At 46.6% G+C, this 26293-nt stretch overlaps 1 protein-coding gene across 4 annotated transcripts; it reads right to left on the bottom strand.

Annotated features, from left to right (window-relative positions):
• Positions 1-144: 144 nt before the first annotated feature.
• On the bottom strand, positions 145-23619 carry PARP2 (poly(ADP-ribose) polymerase 2). Of its 4 annotated transcripts, none has more exons than XM_032960583.2 (19): positions 23229-23619; positions 19875-20010; positions 18992-19128; positions 18532-18732; positions 17476-17814; positions 16358-16428; positions 15639-15689; positions 14035-14131; positions 12930-13002; positions 11680-11782; positions 10430-10592; positions 9328-9466; positions 8545-8608; positions 7137-7268; positions 6083-6210; positions 4792-4891; positions 3755-3853; positions 2865-2989; positions 145-2405 (listed from the first exon to the last, which is right to left on the bottom strand). In XM_032960583.2, exons 1-19 carry the CDS (start codon positions 23251-23253, stop codon positions 2240-2242), a joined length of 2349 nt encoding a protein of 782 aa, XP_032816474.1. In that variant the 5' UTR covers positions 23254-23619; the 3' UTR covers positions 145-2239. The 4 variants fall into 4 exon arrangements, with proteins under 4 accessions (XP_032816474.1, XP_075925778.1, XP_032816475.1 ...); XM_076069663.1 differs by having other exon boundaries at positions 23346-23619; XM_032960584.2 differs by having other exon boundaries at positions 10430-10589; positions 23229-23618.
• Between the last annotated feature and the right edge of the window lie 2674 nt (positions 23620-26293).

Genomic DNA, 26293 nt, shown 5'->3' with positions numbered 1-26293 from the left:
AGAGTAATAATCCTCAAACGACGCGATGTAGATAGGTCAGGAATATACTTGTTATATTGCTTCCCTCATTGTACCACAGTTGGATGCGTTTGTAATTATGGGAGTGTACTCACTTCAAAAAATAAGGCGTGAGAAGGTCGAAAGTGTTGTCTCGTAGCAGATTTATTGAAGGCAATAACTAAACGAAAACTTGTGTAAGACTGCATCCTGCGAGAAACGCATAAACCTACCAAACACATCGATTACAAAGCACATTGTCACAGGATAAGAGGAAGTACATGTCTTTTCAGTTTTCAAATACGTTTCAAACAATCGCGTGCCAAGGCCCCATTGAAAGCGTCGCAAAACAAACGCAAGCGAGCGCTCTCGCAACGTGCGGGAACTTCACTGTAGAGTTACGGCACTTAGGAGCAGTTTAACAAAAAATTAAATTGTAAACTTTGGTGGTGGATGAGGTTCTGGGGAAAAAAAATGCCTCAGTTACCAGTTGCTAAGCACAAACCCAAAGATGTGTAATTAACTGTGGTCAGCAACAGAGAGCACATGACAGTACACGTACAGGCCTTTCCTGCACGATAAGGGCCTACTCATGCCGTGCCGGGGCTGTGGGGGTTATTTTACCATACTTCACCACGCTGGTCAGTGATGGCGCACAGAATGGGAGCATAGAGTACCAGTACAACATTAGATTTCTGCCCTCTGCTGCCCGCAACATCGCCCGGCGGTAGCCTATAATATCTGTCATGCACCGAGCTCGTTCATCCAAGCGCTATCCAGGCTTCAATCTACGAAGCTTCCGAGATCTGACGAGGTTGGGCGCAATCCGGGTGACTTAGTCAGAGGCAACAAAACGACCGACAATCGTGGCAGATACAATTGCTGGAATACGTTCCTTCGATTGACAAAAAAGATATGCATCAGGAATTTGTGAAAATCAATTGCGGGAGGGATTTCCCAAGTCGGAAACAGTGCGAGGAAAAGAGCCGGAGGGCAACACGGGCGAGAGCGTGATGAGACAAGCGCGCCGATGAGGGTAAACAGCCGCTCCCGCTAGAATGGGACCTTGGCATTGGCCGGAGGTAGCAAGGCATCGGATTCAGTTTAAACACAAGGGCCAACAAGAGGTAACAAAAACACACAAACGTAACTGAGAACGCTAAAAAATGTTTACTGCAAATCCCTACATTTTGGATTAAACATTGCAACATCATCCTCAAATGTGAAAACTTGGCTGGACCCTACTGAAAAAGTCTCGAGACACGGCAAGGCTTTTCTCGGGAAACAAGCGTGAAATTAAAACAATATTCTTTATGCGATCGCTGGCTCACTCGTAACGCCGCCACCTCTGTTACTCACTCGAGCGTAGGGGTTGCCACCTCTGAGGTACAAAAACTGGGGCATGTCCTGGAAATACAAATCTGCTCACAATACCATAAGCGGGTAGAACTACACATAACAGTATCGACAACAACATAAATCGACAACAAAAACAGGATTATTTTTTTCTTCCTGGGAAGACTTACAGATTTCCCAGGAAAGCTATCTTCCTCAAAGAGAGGATGTTTGGGAAAAATCAGGATAGGTGGCAATGCTCGCTTGAGTGCATCCTGGCTGCTCCTTCCTATCCCACCCAGCTCAAATAATCGAATCGTTAATACATTTGGTATCCGTGCCTTTATTGCACAGGGCTATCAAGAAGGCGCTATGACTCGCAGAAAATGGATTATAATAATCTGTTCATTTACATGGCGTTGCTTCAAAACCCCTAACTTCAAGAGCCTCTCAAAAATTCCAAGGCACCCCCAGTGGCAGATGTCCCAGTGCAGCAGGTGACTTGGCACCAGCCTGAAAATGGGCAGGAGGCTGTCAGTAGGGGGTGATGACTGCTACGTGTGATCCCAATTCGATCATTTGCGAGTACATTTTTTGAATTTGGCAAATTTGGACCGTGATGCTGGCAACAAAACGGTCTACTCGTTTTGAGCGACGTCACGGGATCTTTGGAACGTCCAATGTGAGGCAGACGGCACGTTGTATTGCATGGTTAACAAGCCCGCAATATTAACCAGGGCAGCCTGCCCGGTTTCGAACCGTGAACCGCTACAAGCGATTGGCCAACGCGCTACCAGTCGGTCACATCACCGCCCCCGACCCGACAAAATATCCCACAATCCTCGGCGCCCTCCTGCTGCACACACCGCCGGGGGTCGCCGCAGTCTTGCCGCTCGGCCCCTCGTCGTCACCACATGGGTTTGTAGTCGAAGCTAACCTTGAGGAGGTAGCGCATGCGCACCTGCTCGGGCCGGTACACCACGTACTCGTTGTAGTTGAGGGTGAAGCCACTGGGGTTGGTGACATTGGTCTCCTTGGAGGGTCCCATTGGCACCGTCACGTCGCCACCATCTCTGCACGCACCCACGGCAAGCGGCGCTCAAATCAGCTTTCTTGTTTTAACTTTATCTGTAAGTAGTTGCTGCCAATCGTGTCCCGATTGTGCTCTCTGCCTAGCGATAGCGCAATTGCAATGTACCCCAGGCTGTGTGTCTTGGCCTCCCCAACATGGCTTTACATCCTTTGCTAGAATAAAAATATATCAGACTTTCAGGTTTGTTGCCACGGTGCTGCAACGAGATTGCTGCAGTGACGTTTTAGGAAAGTACCGTAACCACACGATGGCAATTTTACGAGCAGGCTATAGTGATGTCACTGTGATGTCAATCCTATACATTTTAATGCAACAGCAACGCAGTGACATCACAAGTGCTATGACGGAGTGCCTCACCGTATTTATCACGTTTCTTTTTTCAATAACTACACGAACGGCTGCCTAGTTCTCTGGTCACTGGGGAAGGTGGCACTCTTACATTTTGACGCTCTTGCTGGGGTCCGGAGCGACTTTCCCCAGCCCCTTGGTGGAGTGCTTCCCCTTGGGGAGCTTGTCTGCCTGATCGTTAGCCGCCAACAGCTCGGCACACTTGCCGAGGGCAACCTGACGGAACACCATCATCATTATCATCATCATCATCCTCACTTCATTTGCACCACAGTTACCACCTCGATGTGGGCAGCCTAGCCAAGGGGGACCCCCCCCCCCACCACCCAGTGGCAGCTGTCGTTATGCAGCACAAATTGAATGCAGCAACTGGCCTGCAAGAGAGGATTATGCTGCCAGGAGGGGGTGATGTTGCTAAGTGGCTTCATACCCAAGCACGCAATATGAAAGTCGCTTATCAAATTTTGCTCAATTTCGGAACGTGACGCAGGCACACGCGGCAAAGGAGATCGTAACGCAGCGCACTAACCACCACTTCTGTATACACACACACACATGTAAAAACAAGGATCTAGGACTGACACACACTGAGGCATTAAGTAGAAGGTGCCAGGTGCAGTGGTATGGGTGCCTGTAATCTAGCACACTGCAGGCAATGGTTAGTGCATCACATAGATTTGCAACCTTTAAGTGTATTCCTCCGAGTGTGTGTGCTGGGTTGTGTCCAGCTATTGCAGTTTCCTCCCACATGCCGAGCACTCATGAATGGAGCTGCTCCAACATTCTAATTGAGGACATTCTTACACGAGTCTTGAAACTCGGCGAGGCTTTTCTGGCCAAACCTACGCCGACATAGCATAACGAATATTGTCAAATAACCTGCACGACCCGCAAGGCGTGGGGAGGGACCTCATCCAGCAGTGGATTGAGCAAGGCCCGTACATGGTCAAGCGAGATATGGTTGCCCGTTGCGACGCTCACCTCAGAGAGCAGCACCAGGCCCACGTTCTTCTTCTGCGTTGTGTAGCAGTAGTTGGCGCTTTTTGAGCACATGTCGGCAAAATATATGCCCTTGCCAAACTGGGCAAGTCCGACACACACACGACAAATGGAACCACACACACATTACATTGCTTTATTTTGGTGATTCGAAAACTTATGGTTAATCTAAATTGTCTTATGGTTGCTGTTGTTGTTGGCTTGCTCCACATTGATTTTTGCACACAGCGTTTTAAAAAGTTTTTCTTTTTGCGTGTGGAATATTTGCTGGTTTATTCCAGGATGTTTCTGTTACGCGTCGTCGCTTTAAGATGTTCTGTGTTCAAATTTTGTTTGTTGCGGTTGCACCCGACTTAAGAGCCGCATGGCTCACAGGGCTATACCTAATAAATGAAACTTGAAACATTGGAGGTGCAGGGGAAGGATAACAAACTAATGGCAAAGGTTGTTGAATATAGTCAGGTGTTGTTCTTCCCCCACACCTCCGATTAGCACGGTTGGCTACGTGTGGTGCGAAAGAATTTCAACATACATACACGTGGAACATGTAAAGAGCTGTACAACTTCGTGACTTCAAGGGCTGAAATCTGTCGGTGTCATATATAACTTGGAATCTCCAAGTACTTTAACAGTTAAAACGAATAAAAAAGGTCTCATTGAGCAAATTCATATTTCAATCAGGGGTTCAGTTCAGTAACGGAGAGTTCAGTTGAAATGGAAACGAGAAGACACCAAGTGCCCTTGAGGAGCAGAGTTGTGCACTCCTGTTGCCAACACACTGGTGACTTTGATGAATTTGGCCGCTTTTCTCTAGCAGCAAAGGTTTATACTAAAGTGCTGTTTATATTGAATCTTCTGTACGAGAGTTATTGTGCACCCCGCATTACAGACAGATGGGGCAGGGCTAGTGCATTAACACTTTAACCTCCATTGGAAAGTGTCAAACTTGAGCCTCTCCAACTTTTAAGTGTCACCGACGACAGACAGGGTGAGACAAAAAGCGAGGCTGAGCCACTCACCATGTAGCCAGTGACAGGAGCTTCTGGCGGAGCGATTTTAAGGCCCTGGCTCAGGATGCCGGCCCAGTTGGAGAGACGCGACCCATGCCACAGCAGCATGCTGCGTTAAAAACACGCATGCAGGAGATCGAAGCGATAATGTGAATGTGGAAGCAACGTGTGATGAAGATGATAATCTGAATAACAATGAACTAGAGCTGGGCTTCCATCAGACCCGTCACATCCTGGGAAGCTGCATGGAATGCACCATTACCAACTTGTAGAGAAAAGTCAGATAAAGCCACTGGGCGATCGACATTCGAATTACAAATTCACCATTTTAAGCCACCTGACCTTGTGTAAATAAACATTGCATTTGAGGAATAGATTGCTCTTCCAAGACAGAAACCACAAGCCACCGATGACCAACGGAGAGACAAAGGATGGAACGTGGCCACGACACCAAGGAGTCACGGCACAGGTGAACTTGACAGCAGTAGGAACCACCACAGTATAAACGCGTTTCGCACCTCCATGGCCCTAGAGTGGGCTCAAAAACCACCCCGAGGTCAAGGAGTCGGGTGGATCACCCGGATTACCCAACCGCTTTTTGGAAACAGAAGCCTTGTGCGAATGTTGAGCGATTGCCCCTGTAAATCCTGCCCTTTAACCCCAAAAGAGCAGGAATGCTGCAATTTTCACCACCAACCCCAATCCCTGCCACGATTCCATGAAGTGGATTAATTTGGGGTCATGATTTAATTCAAGAGACTATGATCTTTAGGGTCTTATTTTGTGAAACCTCAATTGCTTTGTCTCAATTATTCCATTGGCCTAAAGCAAGGTTGGAAAACTTAAGACCCATGGGATGTATATGACCTGAGTTGAAACAACTTGCAAATCATATTTATCTCCACTAGCATCTTAGCCGCACTAATCGGGTACTGGAGGGGAACATCAGAATCTTGATTGAGACTAGAGGAATCCGAATATCGCTAACCTGGCGGCACTGCAGAGCATTTCTTATTTTAGTACGCCAGGTCACTGCTGAGACTTAAGTCACTGACGTGTGTGGTAATGTGTGGCCTGCCTCGAAGGTGTTTAAAAGTCCTCATTGGCCCTCGGTGGGAAAATGATGCCCATCCCTGGCATGACGAGCACATTAGCATACAATTTGCATAACACGTAAAAAAACACAATTCTGGAGGCGCCCGATTGGACGAGTGCACCGTGTGAGAATTCATGTCAATCGACTTGAATTGTTCGCCAAGAAACCAAACAACCCGCGGGCGCTTAAGGTGTGCGAACTGACCGGTTCCCGTAGTCGGCGAGGAACTTCTCCGCCTCTCCCTCCTTCTCCACCACGAAGGCGTCGAGGATGCTGAGCGAGTACTCGTTGTGAGTGCTGGCGTGAGTCGACGTCATGTACCGCTCTATCATCTGCGGTGGCGTGGGGTTGGGGGAATGGGGGGAGGGGGGTGTTGTGGGGAGACGAGGGGGGCGATCGTACACCGGGTAAGGAGAGGCTGCCGTGCGACGGAGAGCGACTATCGAGTGGTAAAACCACGCACTTATTTCTTAACGGTCAATATCACGTCTCTAATCTGTGTTCTCCTCCTTAGAACCACTGGCAGAGCCAGTGGGGGGGGGGGGTGGGGTGGCACGTTGCCCCCCCCCAATGATCCGATCGAAATCCCTAATTTCGATCGGATAATTGGGGTTTATTAGTAATAAATCGGCATTTTGCGACCCCCACTGCCAAAGCAGTTATAAGTGACTCACAGAATTGTGCGCAGTTGCGTATACAGTACACAACTTCCCTGAAGGCCTTCAGCGAGCACGATGCCGATCACACACAGTTCGAATTCAACCCTCAATCGATGGCTGCGCCATCGCCGCACATGCGTCGAATAAAAAGCAAAGGGACAAGTCCTTCCTAACAACTCCGATCATTTTTCATTGCTGGAGGGGGTTGCTCGCCTAGCTCAAAATCTTGGCTCCGCCATTGCTTAGAACAACAAGTATTTATTTACCCACGAAAGTCACACCGAGTCCAATGACTCATGGGAGGAAACAATTACATTGTATGTTTTTAGCTAAGGGAAGAAACTGGAGAACCCAGGGATAATCCATGCAGAACCGGGGGGAGAACATACAAACTCCACACAGAAAGGTGCCCAGGTCAAGAATCGAACCCTGGCCCAACTTGCCGTGAGCCACAAATGTTGCCACTGATCACCACTCTGACGCCCTCTTATTTGTCTCAACGGTAATTCCAAGCACGCAGAGCTATCTGTTAATAACTATAATAATAGCTGTTGCACGTCTCAAATATCTATCCGGCTGCCCTCTCTCTCGAGCATCACCTTAAAGTCGGCGTGGTCCCTCTCCAGAGGAGTCATCTTGCAATGCAGCTCCTGGTAGCACTGGTCCAGCCTGTGCTCCGTCTGCTCCGCCGACCTGATGAACTTGATCGCGATTTCGATGTCGCTCAGCACCTGCGGTCGTTGACGCGGGCAGGGAGCTCTTAAGTCCGCTTGTCGAACCGGATAAATAAACCCCCTCCACCTCATCGGGGAGATTACTTTGACGAGGCAGGATGCGTGTCGCCTACACGTGTACAGTGCGGATTAAATCGCTCTCGTTATCATCGTCGTCGGGATCGTCTCAACACAGAGACACAGAGAGGAGACACACACAAACAGAAACATCTATATATAGAGAAAACAGAGGGAGCGATGTGAAAAATTATAAGGAGACAGAGAGATAGAGAGATATGAACCTTATGGCAGTACCCCGACTCTCGCATAATGTCCGTGATGCAGTCATTTTCTGTTGATGGTCGGCGATGCGGCAATCGACTCATCTCGACGAGCTGTACACGATGCACTATTCAAAGTTAAATTTTTCGATAACGAATATTTTATGCTGTTTGGCGTTTCGACATTGCGGAGTGGCACTGATTTCGGATTGATTGGTACCACCAGTCGCGGAGTGAAGTAACACCCCCGGAAAAAAAAGTGTCCCAGAAATAAAATATTTAATTGCCTCAGCCATTTTGTATTATTTGGTACCCTGGGGTACCGCCATAAGGATCACGTGCAGAGACATGCTGAGAGAGACACAAAGTGAGACATGGAGACAAAGACAGAAAACTGCACAGCAGACAGAAGCAGCTTGGCATACTCAGAGACACGGAGAGAAACATATAGTTGAAATACAGAAAGAGGAAGACAAAAAAACACACACTCAGGTAAAAACAAGAGATGGACAGACACACAGGGAGACATGGAGAGGGACAGAGAAAGAGACAGACACAAGCAAAGGGAGACAGAGACACGCAAATGCACAACAATTTTGTGGCCTCAAAACTCGTGTTGAGAAAACGCAGCGAGAGCGCCGGTTGTTGCACTCGGGCGTGTGACACGGCCTAGCGATAGCGCATTTGCCAGTTGATGCAGAGGTTCACGGTTCAAATCTAACGGCCGCCCTGATTAATACCGCGGGTGTATTGACCATAAAAACACTGCACGCCACCCGCTTCACAGTTGAGGTTAGAAGTCCCATGACGTCATTTGCAAGAGTAGTCCACCGTGTGTTGGCAATCATGGTCCAAATTTACCCTATTTAAAACAAATACCCGCAAATCACGCAATTTGAATATACAAAAAAAGCATCATTCACTTGTGCGAAAACTTTGCAGGACCATCGTGAAATAAAGAGTCATGAGACACCTGGTTAAATAAGCATAATAATACGCATGCCGCCACTCACCTCCAGAAGCTGAATTTTCTCCTTCAGTTCCTTCTCAGTGCGAATGAGTGGAGGGGTTTTCATGCTGCAGAGTGAGGGAGGTGAAGGGTCGGGTGAAACACAGACTCGAGAATTCATAACCTCTCACAGCCACTCACTCAAGCGCACACACACACACTCGTTACGCAAAGGCAAGACTCCCCCGTGAAGCCTTTACGAACTGTTGGGGTGAGCGATTTTACTGGATCCTCATTAAGGTCGGCATGGCACACGAGACGTGAGCGATGTCAGCGCCACACAAAATTAGCCGCCTTTGGTCTTCCCACTACTGATGTTCACACACAGCACGAAGTTAAACTGCTAAAGGCCTTTGCAGCGAGCGGTGGATGTGAGGAGCAGTAAGGAGCAGTGGGTCTGAGGAGCAGGTGAGGAATGGTGAGTGTGAGGAGTGGTAGGGAGCGGTGGAATGTAGGGAGCGGTGAGCGCAAGGAGCGGAGAGTGCGAGGAGTGGTGAGAAGCGGTGGGTGTGAGGAGTTATGGGGAGACGCGGGAGTGTGGAGCGGTGATTGTGAGCGGGCGATGAGCGTGAGTGGTGAGCACGAGGAGCGGTTGATTGCAAGGAGCGGTGGGCGAGGAGCGGTGAGCGAGTAGCGGCGATGAGCGGATTAGTACGAGGAGCATTGATTGCGAGGGGGCGGTGAGCGTGAGGAGTGGTAAGTGCGAGGAGCGGGTTTGGCTGCAAGGGGCGGGTGGGTCTGATGATTGGTGAGTGGGTGAGGAAGCCGGCAGTTGTGAGGGGGGCACCCGAAGTCGTGTGGGATGCGCGTGTAGAACTCGCTGCAGGCGTCCACCATCTCGCGGCCGAACACGTTCCTCTTGAGGCAGCTCTCGACCTTCTTGAGCGACTCGTAGCCGGCCTTGATCTGCGCCTTCGTCAGCTTGCCTGCAAGCACAAGCGCACGCGGTCCCTCCTCTGCCAAGCTCTGTCCGCGGAACAGACTGCTGCTGCTACCGCCTATGTGTTGTTGGGGTTTGCCTTAACCATACTTCACCACCCTGGTCAGTGCATGGAGAGAAGGTGCGGGATAACAGAAGTGAAGTACAACAACGGGATGTTGCTGCACTGTCCTCTGCTGCTCACCATCGCAAACTGCATCACATCTGCACAATCGTAATTATAGCAAGACTTGGCGACACGCTGTTTTCCAGAACTCCCACAGACAATAGAGGCTGATATCATGTCATGTAACTGATCAGGACGATGTCAACAATTCTCTTCGATCGGCCGCTGGGCCACTCAGCCAACGCTCGATGGCGCTCGTGCATGCTGTGAAGAGGGCGGCTGAAAGTCAAGTCTAGGCTAAGTCCAGTAACATTCTAAAACTCAATGAGGGTATATATAGCCATCGGTGACTGTGTTACATCCGTCAAACGTTTTTTCTACTTGACAAAACATTGCGAAGACGAGTGTCATAGCCCAGATTTAAACAGACTCTCAACGGCGCTTGCTCAGAGGCTCCGACACGGTGTATATCCGAGGAAAACATCTAAACAAATATCACCTTCAATTGATTCAAATTTGCATTAGGGTCGAGATTTACGTAAGTCAAACCAGGCCCAGTGGTGCCGTTAGCGGAGCGCTCGACTTTCACAAGGCAGCGCCAGTCGAAGTTCCAGTGAACCCTCAATCCCTCCATGGAAGATAAAATGAGTACCACCGCTGAAAAGGTCTGGCTCCCGACCAGGAGAATACGGATATTCTTCTCCTGGCCCAGTGAAGAGACAGATGGCCGCTATTTCACATCCACTTGAGCTTGGAACGTGATTTCGGCTTAAATTGAATTTTGATAACAAACGTTCGCCGACGTCTACCCGGCCCCGTCTGCCCCGCGTGGCACCCGCGTACCGAGCGGGGCCTTCTTGGCGTCGAACTTCATCTCCAAGATGGTCTCCTCCATCGCGCGCACGTTGCAGATCAGCTCCAGCAGGTTCTGCACGCGGAGGTCCAGGAGCGACTGCTTCTGCAGTGGTGGCGGCTTCTGGGCCCCGTCCGTCTCGGTCGTCTGCTGCTGGACGGGGCGGGTGGGGGGGGCGGGGGAGAGAACGGAAAAGCCCAGCGCTCAAGTTTTATAATTTATTTCGTCTTGTTTACAAATTTAAGTGGTCATCATCGTACGTAAAGGAACCTTGCTTGGTTAGCATGCACATCACTGGAGCGATTCTCATCGCACAGACAGGCGAACGAAGGCTCAACTCGACATGAAAGTAATGTTACGAGTATGGTAGTATAAAAACACGCGACTGGATTGAAAACTAATTCCTTTAGAAATTAGTTTTCAATCAAGTTAAAACTAATTTCTTTAAACCTAAATTAGTTTTAGGTTTAATTTGTCGTCCTTCGCCCGCACCTCCGATTCGTGCTGTTGGCTACGTACGGTGCAAAAGCAGTTCAACATACATCCTTACTAATGGCAGTAATGTATATTTTCTTCTGGCGAAGGTCTGATAATAATGCTAGTTGTAATTATGAGCAAAACCTGGTACTACCTAAATGTAAAGTGTCGTGAGGTTGCTCTCCAGCAACACTGGTGTTGCTGCTAAAGCAGTAAGAATACATTGGAACGTTTGTAGCCCACGTGACAACTCTATTAATTTGCTATCGGGGCAAAGGAGGATGCACAACACCACATTTCGCGAACATGGGCAATCTGACCCAAACATCAATTACGAATCACAATATTTGACACCACCGTAAGCAGGATGCTGCCGTGCTGTGATGTTTACCGCACGGTACTTGTGGCAGCTATAATACGTTTCTGAAATTCCCCCCCACCCCCACCTCTGTTTACACCCAGCAGTAGAAATGGATACAGCATTCAATTGGCAGCCATACTGGACGTCTGTGAAAAATAGCTTTATAGCTCATTGGATTACTCCAGGATAAAAATTCTGATTCTGAGGTTTCGTGTGGTGTGGTAAAGTGTGGGTACTCCCACCTCTTCAAAGATGTCTGCCCAGTGTGGAAGATTAGGCCAAATAATCCTTAGAGAGGTTCTCCTCCAGAGCGCCCTCTAATGGAAGCCGTTCAGCCAGCAGTGGCACGAGCAAGTGCCTTTACCATGACCACACAAGCATTTTCCCATCGTGGAATCTTACCATAGCGTCGGTGCTGTAGTCAATGGGTACAATGTCGTATTTTCCCTGCACCTTCTGGAATGAACTTCTTTGGCTCCACTCATTTTTTGTCTTTTGTAAAAATCTGCGTGCAAACAGAGGTTCGCATTTAAACGTTCATCTGTTATTACGTGCACATTTTATTTCACAGCAGATTAAGTGTCCTGTCCCATTGGCAATAAAAGTATGGAGAAAGCAGAAATACAAACTGGCCTCAGTGGCTTAGGGGTCAGAGTACTGAGCTGGCACAAAGGTGAGATCCGGGGTTCAAATCTGGATTTCAGCTACCTGCTGTTAAAAAACTGGGTCCCCACGTGTAGCGAGTTTGTGTCAGCTTGGACACCAATAACTGCAGGAAAAAAAAGTTTGTGGTACGTTATTGAACGTACAGCTCCGTGGGAGATACAGATTATTTGTCTCAAGACAAGACACCAACCAACAGCAACATTGGACCAGTACTCAGCTTGTAAATGTTGTGGATTTGCTCTCCAACACATCGGTGTGCTGTACCAGCAACTAATTGGCATGTTTTGTTTACGCGACAAACCTTACTAAATGGCTGTGTCGGGTGGTGGCGGGTTTAACGACACATTTATAATAGGTTTTTCCCCTTTTATCTGGCAACAAAACAGGTGTTAAGTTGTTAAAAAGGTGTTCGGTCCTCTGCGCATATCCTGTGCCTATCCGTACATTAAAAGAAAAACAACCAAACACAAGCAGTTTTCATCATGTAGATACAACTACAATGTTGACTTAAAGCGTGTGTAAATGCCTCTGAAAAATCGGGATACGCACTCCAGGAACGAAAAAGCCGTTTATTTATTTTTAAAGTGAGGTGCGATTGGAATTACTTTACAGATGGAGATATGGGTCCGTCACATGCGGAGAAAAGGAAGGCGGCATTAGAAACCTCGTTTTGGCCACAGGGTCCTGAACGTGCACCGGCAACGCAACTCTTAATGTGACTCCAACGCCAGGCGAGGACAGCGTGCGTGTGCGCATGAGCGCGAGGGATTAGCGAGCGTGTTGAGCGAGTCAAGCAAATGTTATGTTTGCTTACACACGTGGTGGTGCCTTTACGGCACAAATCTGTCACTCAAAAGCACCGTCGTCACATTAATACTCAAACGTAAAAAATAGTAAACTCTACCGAATGGGAAGAAATATATATATAGTATTTATAGATGTTTAAAATATCAAAGAAAGTTGTGGCGTGCGCGCTCCCCACGTACTTATCCTCGAACAGTTCCCGGGCGTCCAACAGGTTACTGCACTTCTTCAAGGAATTCATTCCAACCCTTCCGACTGCAAGGCACACGCAAACACCAAGGGTGAAGGCGACAGAGCAGGCATCGCGCTCGCATCCTCGCTGAGTCATAAGTCAAAGCCCCGTTTAGCCCGTGTCCCGTTAAAGTTGGTGACGATGAGATCAGCAAGGTCACTCTGCCATCATCATCATCATCATCGTTCACCCATATTCAGTGCTCGATCTCGCGGATCGTACACAACGAGCTCGTGTTTTCAGGGCAGAGTTGATCGAGGCGCGACCCATGAAAAACAAACGGTAGCGATTAATTTTTTTCGATGTGCACTGCTTGAGAATGGAACCCAACACGACAAAGTGACCACCACTTAACTGCGCTGCCTGCAGTTTGAAAGTCAACATCGTGATGGGCCTCGCAATGCAGGTGGGTGTGCGCGGATGAATTTGCAACGTAAGGTGCGATGCACTCAGATGAACTAAATTATCAATTGCAGCCCTTTTATCAGTCCACTACTGGATGAAGGCCTCCCACTGGCATATGATACATAGGGATTGTGTAACCATACTTCACAATGCTGGTCAGTGCTGGTTTAAGCAGCGGCCCATGACCTGTTCAGATATCACTCGCCACTGATGTTCACCACGGTCGGGAATTAAACATAGGGTGCCTGGGTTTGAAGCGCACCACCACTCAAAGAAGACAAAGATCCCCGTATAGCCTGAACCAGACTTGTGGGGGAAAGGCTGTTAGCGAGCACCTATGAAGGCCGGCACGGCACACGGGGGGTGGGTGGCCCGCACCACACCCGGCTGCCTCTGTCTCCCCAGTGGCGATGTTTACACATCGCACCAGGCACTCATTTTGAGGCTGAGTAAACCTAGGGAAGGCCCAGGACCGGTTCAGATATTCGTCAGTGGTGCTGGCCATGAGCGAGAATTGAACTCGGATTGCTGGGTTGGTAGCGTAGGCACGCTAGCCGCTACCACTACCGCTCCGACCATAGCAGCGGCTGCACAAAGACGAAAGCGAGGCATGTGACGCAGAACGTCCAGCAGTAAGAGCAGTTGCTCACCTCTCCCCCAGCGCATCCACACACTGAAGCTCTTGATGTCATTGTCCCTCAGCAGCTGAATCAGGTAGAACTTGTTGTTGTTGAGTCCGACATTTGTCTGCATGCAAAGGCATTTATTTATTATTACGTGCCATGCTACGTGCAAGGCGCATCACGCGCACTTGCGGCAAGTGGTCGTACAGGTTGGCTGTTAGGCATGTGACGCGTCATCAATTAGTTTGGTAAAAAAAACATTATTATACTAATGATGCATGAACCTAAACAATAAAATAACAGGCCGATTATCTACGATTAATGCGAGTTCAGTGTAAACGTTACCTCTAGGCTAATGGAACCAAAGAGGCAGATGATATATTACATACTAGACAGAAGAAAATCCACCACAATAAAACCGTCACCCTAATTCGTGAAAATGTATCGAATTGGGGGTGGGTGCAGGGGAGATGAATTGTGACGTGTGAAATAATGTTCATAGAAATAATTGATTCGAAGATTTGTTATAGGACTGAAGCTTTCTCATGTTTAATATATGAACCAATGGGCCTTTAAGCTTAATATTTCACAGCAGAACTTCTTTCAGCAAAGCAAACCAGCAATAGATTCAACTTAACAGTCATATGAGCAATGTTTGGCCTCTCAAACCAATGCCATGAGCGAGAACCAATCATTACCAATGTGATAAAAGGGCATCGTGATTTTTGCTTGGATTTAATTTCCTTTTTTGTTCATGTAGAAAGGAACTTCAAAGTCCAGAGCAAGCCCACTAATAGAAGGGGGCAAGGCACATACATTTTGATTTAAAGCTTTCGTGACTGCAGTAATTCATATTCTTAGTTTTTTCGGTAAAGTCACGTTGAAGAGAAACAACAAAATAACAAAATATATATAAAACAATAAAAAATTCTCACGACGTTTCGACCATAACTCAAACGGTCATCATCAGGTGTGTCGGTTTGCATAAATTTATTTTGAAAACGGCATATTTATTTATTTATATATATATAAAAATAACGTTTGCGTCACGCGCAACGATTGGCAGTTTGCCCAGGACTAGTCCATCTATTTTTTGAAAAGAGGAGGGGGGAGACGAAATTTGTTTTTATGTATGCTGTCTGAAATCCACTGTAAGCGTGAACAATCAATCAAGAACTGAAATGATTTATCAGTTCTTGATTGATTGTTCACGCTTACAGTGGCTTTCAGACAGCATACATAAAAACAAATTTCGTCTCCCCCCTCCTCTTTTCAAAAAATAGATGGACTAGTCCTGGGCAAACTGCCAATCGTTGCGCGTGACGCAAACGTTATTTTTTTATATATATAAATAAATATGCCGTTTTCAAAATAAATTTATGCAAACCGACACACCTGATGATGACCGTTTGAGTTATGGTCGAAACGTCGTGAGAATTTTTTATTGTTTTATATATATTTTATTATTTTGTTGTTTCTCTTCAACGTGACTTTACCGAAAAAACTAAGAATAAGGCACATACATTTTTCAGGAATAGTATATCATAACCCTACTTGTTGTACCACCTCACCCACCTGCCAGTTGACTAGATCGCTGGGTGAAGGCAGGAGCTAATGAGCGAGGGCCTCACCTGGTTCAGCATGACGTCGTAAACGTTGTTTCCCTCACTGTACACGTGCGCCTGAGACAGATTAAACATCGCCGTCACAAAACGCGGTACCGTTTTGACTTATTGTCCACTTTAATACAGATATAATAAAATGGATGGACTTCATCAACCTGAGAAAGCCTCAACGAGAGGCTTCTTTTCAACAGGGCCCTGCATTGGGCATATACGGCCAATTTCCACGGACGAGCGTTCGGCATGCAAAACGAATCCAGAGTACCCGTACGAAACTTACGATGCACACGCAGGGGATGACAACTAAAGCTCTGCTCAGAGAGGTTCAAGGGTCCGCAACTCTACTGCCATCTCTAATAAGCCCGGAGGTTCTCCAAAGCCCCTTTCGAGTCAGGAGCCTCACTGTCGCACACGACACTAATGGGTTCCGCCATCTGCCAGCCACATCACGACCCACACATTTTGGTAGTCGAAACATAAATTTAATCTTGTGTGACCCACCAACTCTGCCTCAAACAAAACTGCTTATCAGATTTTGACATTTATTTTTGTATCTCAAGTTACCTTGGACTTGAGCACACGTCGGATGCTAAGCGAGGCCGAGTTTTTTGTTTGTTTGACCTCAGCATGTGAAATATTCTGCTTTACGCTCCAACGGCTCCCTCTTCTCTTTGACGAGGGCACTTGGCTGTAAGCGGATGTCGGTGAAATGGAAGTGTTTGTCTCACCTTGCCCAGCTTTGCCTTGCACTCCGGGTCCACAGGAGCCCTCCCGTTCATCACGATCGTCTTCACCACTGCTGGCAGAAAAGGCCGTCAGCATCGTCATTACCGACATCGTTACATTATCAACAATGCTTCATAATAAACAAAATAGTTTATCGTAATTGACTGTAATGTATAATAAATTAATGGACACATTAACCTCCAGGTATTACTTCCTGCTACTTCATGCTCATCTGTGTGTGTGAATCAAAGGACATTTTTACTACAGGTGTTGTAACATTGGCAATTGCCTAATGTGTAATTACCAGCGAAACGATGTACCTAATTGTTAAACGGTGTGACCAATCAACATACCGGTCTGTTGAAGCAATAAAAAACTGGCACGTTTTATTTATTTGGCTGTTTTGAGCGAAACAGGCTCTATGACACAACACTGCCATTGCACTCACGCGATCTGACCCAAAAATAAATGAATCATAACATTGGTTGTTAATCCGACGTATTAAATCAGCAATTATGTTAAGTCCAGTTGATTTCTGTAGTAATCGCTATTCTGCTATGGGTGATCTGCATGCTACACTCTCCATTCAACTGAATTGGATTCTAATGGGATAAGTTTGCCATCTAGTGGCGATCCTTGGAATCGCCACTATAATCCCATTAATTTGAAAATGAAATACAATAATGGAATTTTATTGGACGATCCTTCGACTTTAAACGATTGCTGTTCACAGCAGTAACCTCTATTTCCATGAAGGGGATTCATTGCCCGCTTAAAAATCATACATAGAAACCTCATCCATCTGAATGGCAATTCCTTGATCTCCATTCAAAATAATGGTATTTTAGTGGCAATTTCCAAGTATCACCGCTATATTGCACACTTTGCCAAAATATAAAAAATACTGGCAGTTACAATCGTCCCAATGGGAAAAATATTCGATTCCAATTATTGATTTGGGATAAATCGCCAAGCAGTGTGCTGTACACCTGTAAAGTATACCTTTGTATTTGTTCTAGTTGTCACGCGCGTTCAAGAATTACATTTTGGAAAAAGTGTCACTCTGTCCCGAGGAAGGGTCCGACACTGGCATGTTTACAATGAACTAACGAGCGTTCACCTTCGCTGGAACCAGGAGTGTCGCTTTGCCCCTCGCTCGTTTCCGGGGCAGCTTTGGTTTCCGATTTCACGGATTTCCTGCCCGAGCGCGGCTTCCTGCTGGGTGGAGCGTCCGACTCCTCGGCACCGTTGGACTCCAGCGGTGGCTGTGACGGCTGGCGGCCACGCTTGACGCCGCTCCGCGTAGCTCGAGCGCCGCCAACCAGATCTCCTCCGCCCTCCGTCGATCTGGGCAGCTCCTTCTGCTTCTCCTCCTCCTTTGGCTTTGCCTCCTGCTTGACCTCGATGCCCTCGACTCCCTGGCTCCCGCCCGGATTGGCATCCGTATCTGTTTTACCGACTGCGTCGCGCACGCAGAGAAATAAGCGGAGGGATGGCCTCTAGTTAAAAGGGGAGGGGTGTGCTCTATTTACTTAAGTCGGTCTGTGTCGAGCGGTGTGGTTTGCGAAGAGAGCGACTATGGCGCGGCACTTTGAGACAGACCAAGCAAGGGGTCCTGCAATTTGCAGCCCCGCGATGTGGTATTCATCAGCCCGTGAGAATCAGGGATGCGTGAAAACACGCCTAACGTATCGGCGAGCTGTTTGCTGTGAACAGGAGGCAACTGTGACATCACGTTCGACCTGTGGGGAGCTAGGATATTTCCAATACGGACTGTGCACAAAACAGGCTGCACACCCCTTAGAAAATACGTGGGCCATAAAGAACATTCAGGGAGGGGCGAGTAACTGTGGGTGAATGGCAAAGTGGTAAATACCCCAAAGTGTTAACGAGAACCACTGGAAATTGTCAAATTTGATCAATTACTCTGAATTTCATTGAAGCCTCATTGCAACATGGCCCCTACTGGCAGTCTAATGCCACCTTACAAGCCGATGATGACTTAAATTCGTGCTAGAGGGGCAGCTGCTATCGGGGGAACCCCTAGATAAATGCTCGTGGAAAAATACCACACACGTCCAAGGACAGCCTGGACGAGATTGGTACAAAACTAGCACCAACAAATCCAGTGCATAAAGATGCACGGTAAGGCTCCGGTCCACTTTTTGCAACGAACCTGGCTGCCGCCGAACTGCACGAACGGTGCCCGTGGCCACGTTGGTCTGCGTCAGGGCGTTCAGGTCCACCCGGTACGCGTGCCCGCCGGTGCTCAGGTCCAGCGTCGCACTCTTGGCACGGTGGGCGCCCTCCAGCTTCACGCAGCTGTGCGCATCGTACACGACCCACGATGGACCGTCTGCCTCCCACTCCCACACGTCTGCGGAGCGAAAGGGAGAGAAGGTGATGGCAGCGGGACAACTTGGTGGCAACGGGAGGACGATGGGCTTCGAAGAGGCAACGACGATGAAAAGCTGCGAAGATCAAACGCGGTGAGGGTTGGCCGCAAATGCACGCGATAGGAATGTGCGTTCAAAAGCCAATACCACAAGTGTCGCGGTGCTTTTAAGATTAATATTGTATTTGTTTAACCAGGTGACAACTTAACATGGTGGGAAATTGTAGAATCAAGTGCTTACAGAAATCTCCATCCTCCAATGCAAGCCGGATCCTCCTCTTGAATGCGGACTGGCTGTTCTGCTGTACCATGTTGTCGAAAATAACTTTGAAGGCAATGCCAGAGGCCAGCTTTATCGAGACAGTTTTCTTGCTCGTCCTATTGTGACAACAGTGGCAACACAACGCGCCACGTGCTTATCAATAATTCATTTTGAATGGGTTTCTTTTCGCCTCATGAAGTTAAATACATTGTGACAGCATCACAAAGTGCCTGACAATGCATGAACTGTGCGCAACATCGATTCAAACCGCCCTGCATTGAACATGTTGTTTGGTCCACTACTGAGCGTGTAATTCATATAAAGGCATAGACAAATTAACCAGCTGACGCCTAGTCAAACAATTGTAATTATGCTGTAATTTCAATCACAATGTAATTGTAACAGCGATTTAATGTCAATTTCTGCTGTTGAAATGGTTCCATGTACAATCAACAATTATATTAATCACCACTCATTCTACTCTGCGAACCCCAATCTGTAAACTCCTTTCCCCCAGCCATCCATGCTGTCGACTGCCTGCCTATATTATAGCTAAACAATGGACCTTCCTTGTTTCCTCTATGACTGACTGCCCGTCTCAATAAAATAACTATGTTCACAATTTCTGTCCGGCATCGAGAGATGCAATCACATTTAAGGATCCAAATTATATCGTAACTGTATTGCTACATGTTTTTATCTGGAAAAATAAACTCATATAATTGAGAATGCTGGCTACCACACAGGTTTGATTACAAGATTGTAATGCATGGGGTCAGCAGCCAGTGCAATGAGTAATCATTCTCACCACCCTGCCTCATAAATTGGGACTCGCCACCATGACTGCTGCTGTGCCACAAACCTGAAGGCGTTGCAGATGAGCTCATTTTGCTCGTCCGAGTAGGGAGTCCAGTTCTCCCCATCGTCCTCCCAGTACCAGCGGCCAACCCAGTTCAATGCATTTCCAGCCGGGGCTTTTTTTGAACCCATACTTGGGGCTGTGTCAAAACGAGACGCAAGAAACGAACAAAAGCTCCTCCAGGCCGGGTGACCTCACGGTCAGCATCCCCACATCTAGCTTATGCGTCGTACATTAAAATTCTAACTTCAAAATAAGTGATGAGGGGAATAATGGACAAGTTGTGTAGATAATATAATCGGGGTGGAGTGGTTGCGTAGTGGTTCGCGTACCACATCCTGAACCTGGAAACCCGAGTTAAATTCATGATGAGATGTTTAAAATTATTTTGGTACCTAAGTTCTCTCGAAGTCAAGCACACATGATTTATTGTCCTGGTTGCTCACTTCACTAACCCTGCATTGACCAGCGTGGTGCGGTATGGTCAACCATCCATGGCCGACATGACATTCGGGATCTTATCGATAAAGGCCTGAAAATGTTAAACCCTAACATTTTCTATTTAGTCCTGTAAATCCACTGCTGGAGACCTCCCCATGGCGTGTCAAATATGGAAGTGGGTCCAGTGTGGTTCCTTAAGAACACAAAGCACTTCCTCAGGAACTCCAGATGGCTTACTCTTTGGTTCTTTTGGTAAAGTCACGTAGGTATAAAATAAAATAAATCACGTTTCAGGCGCAACACAAGTGTCTGTCATCAGGTGGGTAGGTTTGTGTTTAATCCACAATGCAATCCGGCATAAAACTCACACCGAGGGATTTGCATTTGGCCAAAAAGTGTTTCTCTTCGTGTGGAAGTTAACCAGTTTACCTGACGGAAACACGATACGAAAGCACTCGCGTTCACAAACGGGTTCACGATCCCACCCGCTATACAGCCACCTGGTAAGCCCAGCAGGTGTGAGCGAAGGTTACACAAACCTCTACGTGATCCGCCAACCCTTTCATCTAAAACGGTGGCCCTGCAGCCGTTCGCCACAATACAAACGTAAACCTGGTGACAGCGGTGCCTGTCTTGTGGGAGCAATGAGCCACTCCGTTGCCGACATGCACAGCTGTCAACCCATAGGTGTACCCAGTATTCTTGTACAGGGAAATTGCGTTTTCAGGTCCATACGGCGTACAGCCGTTTCAATACGGGCAATTTTTTTTCTCTATTTGCTTGTTTTTCTCCTTTGTGATAGGACTTTGTAGGTTGAACGTCGAAATGTATAAGGGCACGGTGGTGACCAATAATGTCTGAATTAGTCTGTAATAAGTTAGGGCACTGATAAGGGGTTGACAGGTATGGACACGCGTCCCTGACAGGTCATCACCACCCTACCTGCTTTCTAAGGAAAACTAATGTCTTTGGAAATGCTCTGTTTAGTTTCTCCGTACCTCCGATTAGCACGGTTGGCAACGTACGGTGCGAAAGAAGTTCAACATAAAACCATGCACGGCCCCTCTCTGATATCTACCTGCACGAGTACGCATCAAAAGAATAGCCGTCACTCCGTTATATGGCAACTCAAAACGCACGCAATTTCGTGATAACATAACTTATAGGCAAGGTAACGGACTTACTTAAAATTCGCATTTTAAGGAATTAATTCAGAATCTCAAATGTGATTATATTCTTTTTGGGTTGGGGGGGGGGAAATTACACCGATTCGTGTGGTTTCAACGGCACGCTGTTCGCACAGCACAGAGTGGTCCAGATCAAATATTTTTTTATGGTGGAATCCGATGAGCTATCAAGCTCTTTTTCCACAGGCGTCCAGTAAACATGTCTTGTGACCGCTCCCCCCCCCCAAATCCTCTTTGCATATGCATTTGTTTTTAAACCTTACATATAAAAAAGAATGTTAAGTTGTAGAGCACTGAAAACAAACTTATTGAACAGGTAAACAAAACGAATTGCATTGGGCTCATAATAGATTGAACTGTTCCAGGATCATATTGACCATACTGAAAAAAAGTAAAAATTTCAACTGGCTTTCTTTATCGGCATAAATATTGTTTCGCAGCTAAACTTCGTCTTGAGTTGGTTGCCTTTATTTGATTACTGTGACATTATCAGTCTGCATCAAATTCATTGCTAAATAAGCTCAACCCAACGTAACATTCGGCTCTAAGATTTGCTCTGGATGCCCCTTATAAGACACATCATTGTGACTTATAGAGAGACTGGCCTAACATCCATCCATGATCGCAGAATTATTCACTTTATTTATTTAAAATGACCTTAGTTCGAATTCGGCAGAGTATTTGTTAGATCTGTTGACAGATCCAACAAATACTCCTAAAATGAGCTCATCATTGTCTTTGTTGAATGTTCCGAGGTACAAAAAAGGTTTTGGTAAACGGGCATTATCAGTGGCCACCCCTAGTCTCTGGAATAATGACCACAAAACTTAATTTAGTCACCACCTTCGCTCAATCATCCTAAATCACTTGTCAAGTGCATTCCTACCAATCTGCCACTGCTGAAGCAAGAAGATGGCATACGTTTTTTTTATCATGTTCTGTTGTGATGTGCGCAATGTCATGGTGATTGTTGATTACTAGTGTTACTTCGAATTTATTGTTTGCACAGGAAAACTATTTTACCAAAGGCGTTTCTACTCCTCGTTTTTGAATCTTATTCCTCGCTCTAGATGCACTATTTTGCAATGTTTCTCTAATCTTAATGTTCAGTTTAGTTACATATGTAATTTATAATTAAGTAATATATTGTAGCTTTTTAAAAATTTGTTGACTTTTTTCATTGCTGTGTTGCATTCATAATTTTTATGCGACCTGTTGCAAATGTTTTTAATTATATTTTTTTCAGTTTTGATGAAACCTGATTCAAGAGCTTCTTAGCTCACAGGGCAATTCTAAATGTTCAAAACTGTGAAATAGTGGGGAGGGGGGCACAAGACATGTGGACCACACTGTTTTGGTTTCCCGCGCTTTCTAAGGCCGACTCGTTTTGACTCGGCCCGTGGCGTCGATCACTCGTGGTACTGCAACCGGAGAGGACCTCTACCTCGTCGTTGCTCCCCATCCACATCAGCCATACGAGACTTAATTCTAGATATAAAGCTTTCGTGACTGCAAGGATCCATACTCTTTGGTTCTATTCGGTAAAGTCACGTCGTGATTTTTTTTTCTTACGCGACTTTACCGAATAGAACCAAAGAGTAGAGTCAGACTTAAGTCATTCTCAGGAAGTCGCTCCACCATCACCATCAGCCTAGCACGTTGATAAACCACAAATTACTCAATTGTTATTATGGCCCGCGAAGCAGAGCACGCGCAGTACAGGACTTACCACGACCACTGCGCACGGGCGGCATGATTCCACCAGAACCAACAACGACACACCGCACGTGTAAAACACAGCAGCAGCAAGCAAGCAAGCACAGGCGGCGATGTTTGTTACTCTTACTGCTAAAACGGTGCCCCCCGCCGCCACCACCACCACCTCAAGCCAACCAAGCCGTTCGCCTCGCAAGCGAGCGGTGTAAATAACCCCCCTTGGGATTGCGTACAATCGGTATTGTACTTTTTTGTTTTTAATCGACGACGCGAGGTGTAACTAAAGCAAGTTCGCGATTATGCTGAACAATAATCGTCAGCTGCTGCTGCTGCTCGCGTGCTGCTGCTGCTAACCGCAGCCACCCCGCCCACGTGGCGCGCGCCAATCGCCCACTTCCGGGTGCGCGCATGACGTCACCGCCCTGGCCACCCACGATTCTTGGGTTTCAGAGGTGAGTTTTGCATTTCCAATTGAGTAATAAAAACAATTTTTATCGACTTAAAAAGCTTTCGTGACCGCGGGAATTCACATTATTCGGGTTTTTCGGTAAAGTTTACGTTGATTGGGTTGGAAAAAAAATAAACTACGTTTCGATCACAACACAAGCGATCGTCCTGATGACGAAACGTCGTAGTTATTTATTTTTGAACCTATTCAATGCTAAATTCTCCTGTTTGATTTGTACTAGATGCATCTGTGGATCTGACTTTAACATAGCTATTTCTGTGACCAGTTACAAGCTAATCACTCAGTTATTTCAATGCTAAATGCAATGCTAATTCCTTTGTCAAGGCGCTTTGTTTCTTCTCACACAGCTTAAAGGTCGCGATCTGAGCGTGGCTTTTTCACTCCAGCGCTGTCCTCCAGACAGTCTCGTCCCTTCACCTGATGAAGGCCGCTTGTGTTGTGGCCGAAACATCGTGATAATTTTTATTGTGTTATTTCATTTTATCAATGTATTATTTTATTCTCATTCTACGTGGCTTTACCGAAAGAACCAAAGAAGATGAATCCTTGCAGTCACGAAAGCTTTAAATCGAAATTTATCCACGTGAAATTTCGATTTAAAGCTTTCGTGACTGCAGGAATTCACATTCTTGGTTCTTTCGGTAAAGTCACGTAGAAGGGACTTTACCGAAAGACCCCAAAAAATTCAAATTTTCGTTTGTATCGTTAAAATTCGTACCTGTCGATGGACACCCCTTATCGGTTGCCCCATACCTTATTACAGACCGATTCAGACATGACTGGTCACCTCCCCCCGTGCCATTATACATCGCGACGTTCATCCTACAGAAGTACCATCACAAGGGAGAAACACAAATAGTACACTCACCACTACTAATACACTCACCACTAGTACACTCACCACTAGTACACCCACTCCTATACTCACCACTAGTACACTCACCACTACTAATACACTCACCAATAGTACACTCACCACTACTAATACACTCACCAATAGTACACTCACCACTACTAGTACACTCGCCACTAGTACACTCACCACTACTAATACACTCACCAATTGTACACCCACTCCTATACTCACCAATAGTACACTCACCACTTGTACACCCACTCCTATACTCACCACTACTACACTCGCCACTAGTACACCCACTCCTATACTCACCACTACTATACTGACTAGTACACCCACTCCTATACTCACCACTAGTACACTCACCAATAGTACACCCACTCCTATACTCACCACTACTACACTCACCACTAGTACACCCACTCCTATACTCACCACTACTACACTCACCACTAGTACACCCACTCCTATACTCACCACTACTATACTCACCACTAGTACACTCACCACTAGTACACCCACTCCTATACTCACCACTACTACACTCACCACTAGTACACTCACCACTAGTACACCCACTCCTATACTCACCACTACACTCACCACTAGTACACCCACTCCTATACTCACCACTAGTACACTCACCACTACATCCCTGTCAACCCCTTATCAGTGCCCCCCTACCTTACTACAGACCAATTCAGACCTTATTGGTCACCCTCTGCCCTTACACAGCTCAACGTCCATCCTACAAAAGTTCTATCACAAGGGAGAAGCAAATAGACCATTTGTCTCGCCCGTATTGAAACGGCTGTGCGCCGTTATGGACCTGAAAACTCCAATTTCCCTGTGACAAGAATACGGGGTAAACCATGTGGATTGACAGCTATGATTAGATGTGTTTTTTTATTAAGGTCACAGTGGCTTTTTTTTTGGGGGGGGGGGTCTTCTTCTAGTTGTGAACCACCAACTAGCGCAGTCGCGCCAAATAACTTGTTTCACGTAAACGACGGGTGTTGTGTAAAACCACGACTAGCCGGATGAATATTGGCCATGGTGAACTGGACTTCCACGGTGAACTGGACTTCCATGGTAAATTGGACTTCCATGGTGAACTGAACTGCTTTCGTGAACTGGACTTCCGTGGGGAACTCGACTTCCATGATAAACTGAACTGCTTTGGTGAACTGGACTTCCATGGTGAACTGAACTGCTTTGGTGAACTGGACTTCCATGGTAAACTGGACTTCCATGGTGAACTGGACTTCCATGGTGAACTGGACTTCTATAATAAACTGGACTTCCATGGTGAACTGGAGTTCTATGGTAAATTGGACTTCCACGGTGAACTGGACTTCCATGCTAAACTGGACTTCCATTGTAAGCTGGTTAATCAGCCATGCATAATTGTCCACTGCTCATCAATTACTCGGGAAATGATGTTGGTATTGAATCTAGTTTAGTGGTAAACTAGTAGTTCTTACTGGGTGATACTCAAATGTGAATATTTTTTTTAAAGTGCAGCCAAATACACTCACGTATACCCACAAAGAAATTTGCACTACCGTTCCAGGAATTAGTGTTGTGTAATAATGAAGTGGCTTGTGAGTCACTTCTTGACATTTCATAATTTGGGGTTTGGTTATTAATAATCATGAACCTATCGTGGTCTGTAAAGGCAACTGAACGAATGCGGATTGTTCCTTCCCGAGCATCATAATGCATTGAACAGTACACACACACACAAATA

This window comes from Petromyzon marinus, chromosome 25, assembly GCF_048934315.1.
Source record: "Petromyzon marinus isolate PM22_M1 ecotype Great Lakes invasive population chromosome 25, UKy_Petmar_22M1.pri1.0, whole genome shotgun sequence".
In the NCBI taxonomy this organism is placed as follows: Eukaryota; Metazoa; Chordata; class Hyperoartia; order Petromyzontiformes; family Petromyzontidae; genus Petromyzon; species Petromyzon marinus.
Note: the sequence above shows the minus strand (reverse complement) of the source record. Positions and strands in the feature narration are given on the sequence as shown.

Excerpts from the sequence above, each read along its gene's own strand:
- PARP2 (XM_032960583.2), bottom strand. The coding sequence starts at position 23,253 with ATGCCGCCCGTGCGCAGTGGTCGTG. Across the intron at positions 9,467-10,429 it reads CGCCAAGAAGGCCCCGCTCG|GCAAGCTGACGAAGGCGCAG; the intron begins GTACGCGGGTGC and ends TTGTGCTTGCAG. Across the intron at positions 2,990-3,754 it reads GCCTGGTGCTGCTCTCTGAG|GTTGCCCTCGGCAAGTGTGC; the intron begins GTGAGCGTCGCA and ends GTGTTCCGTCAG.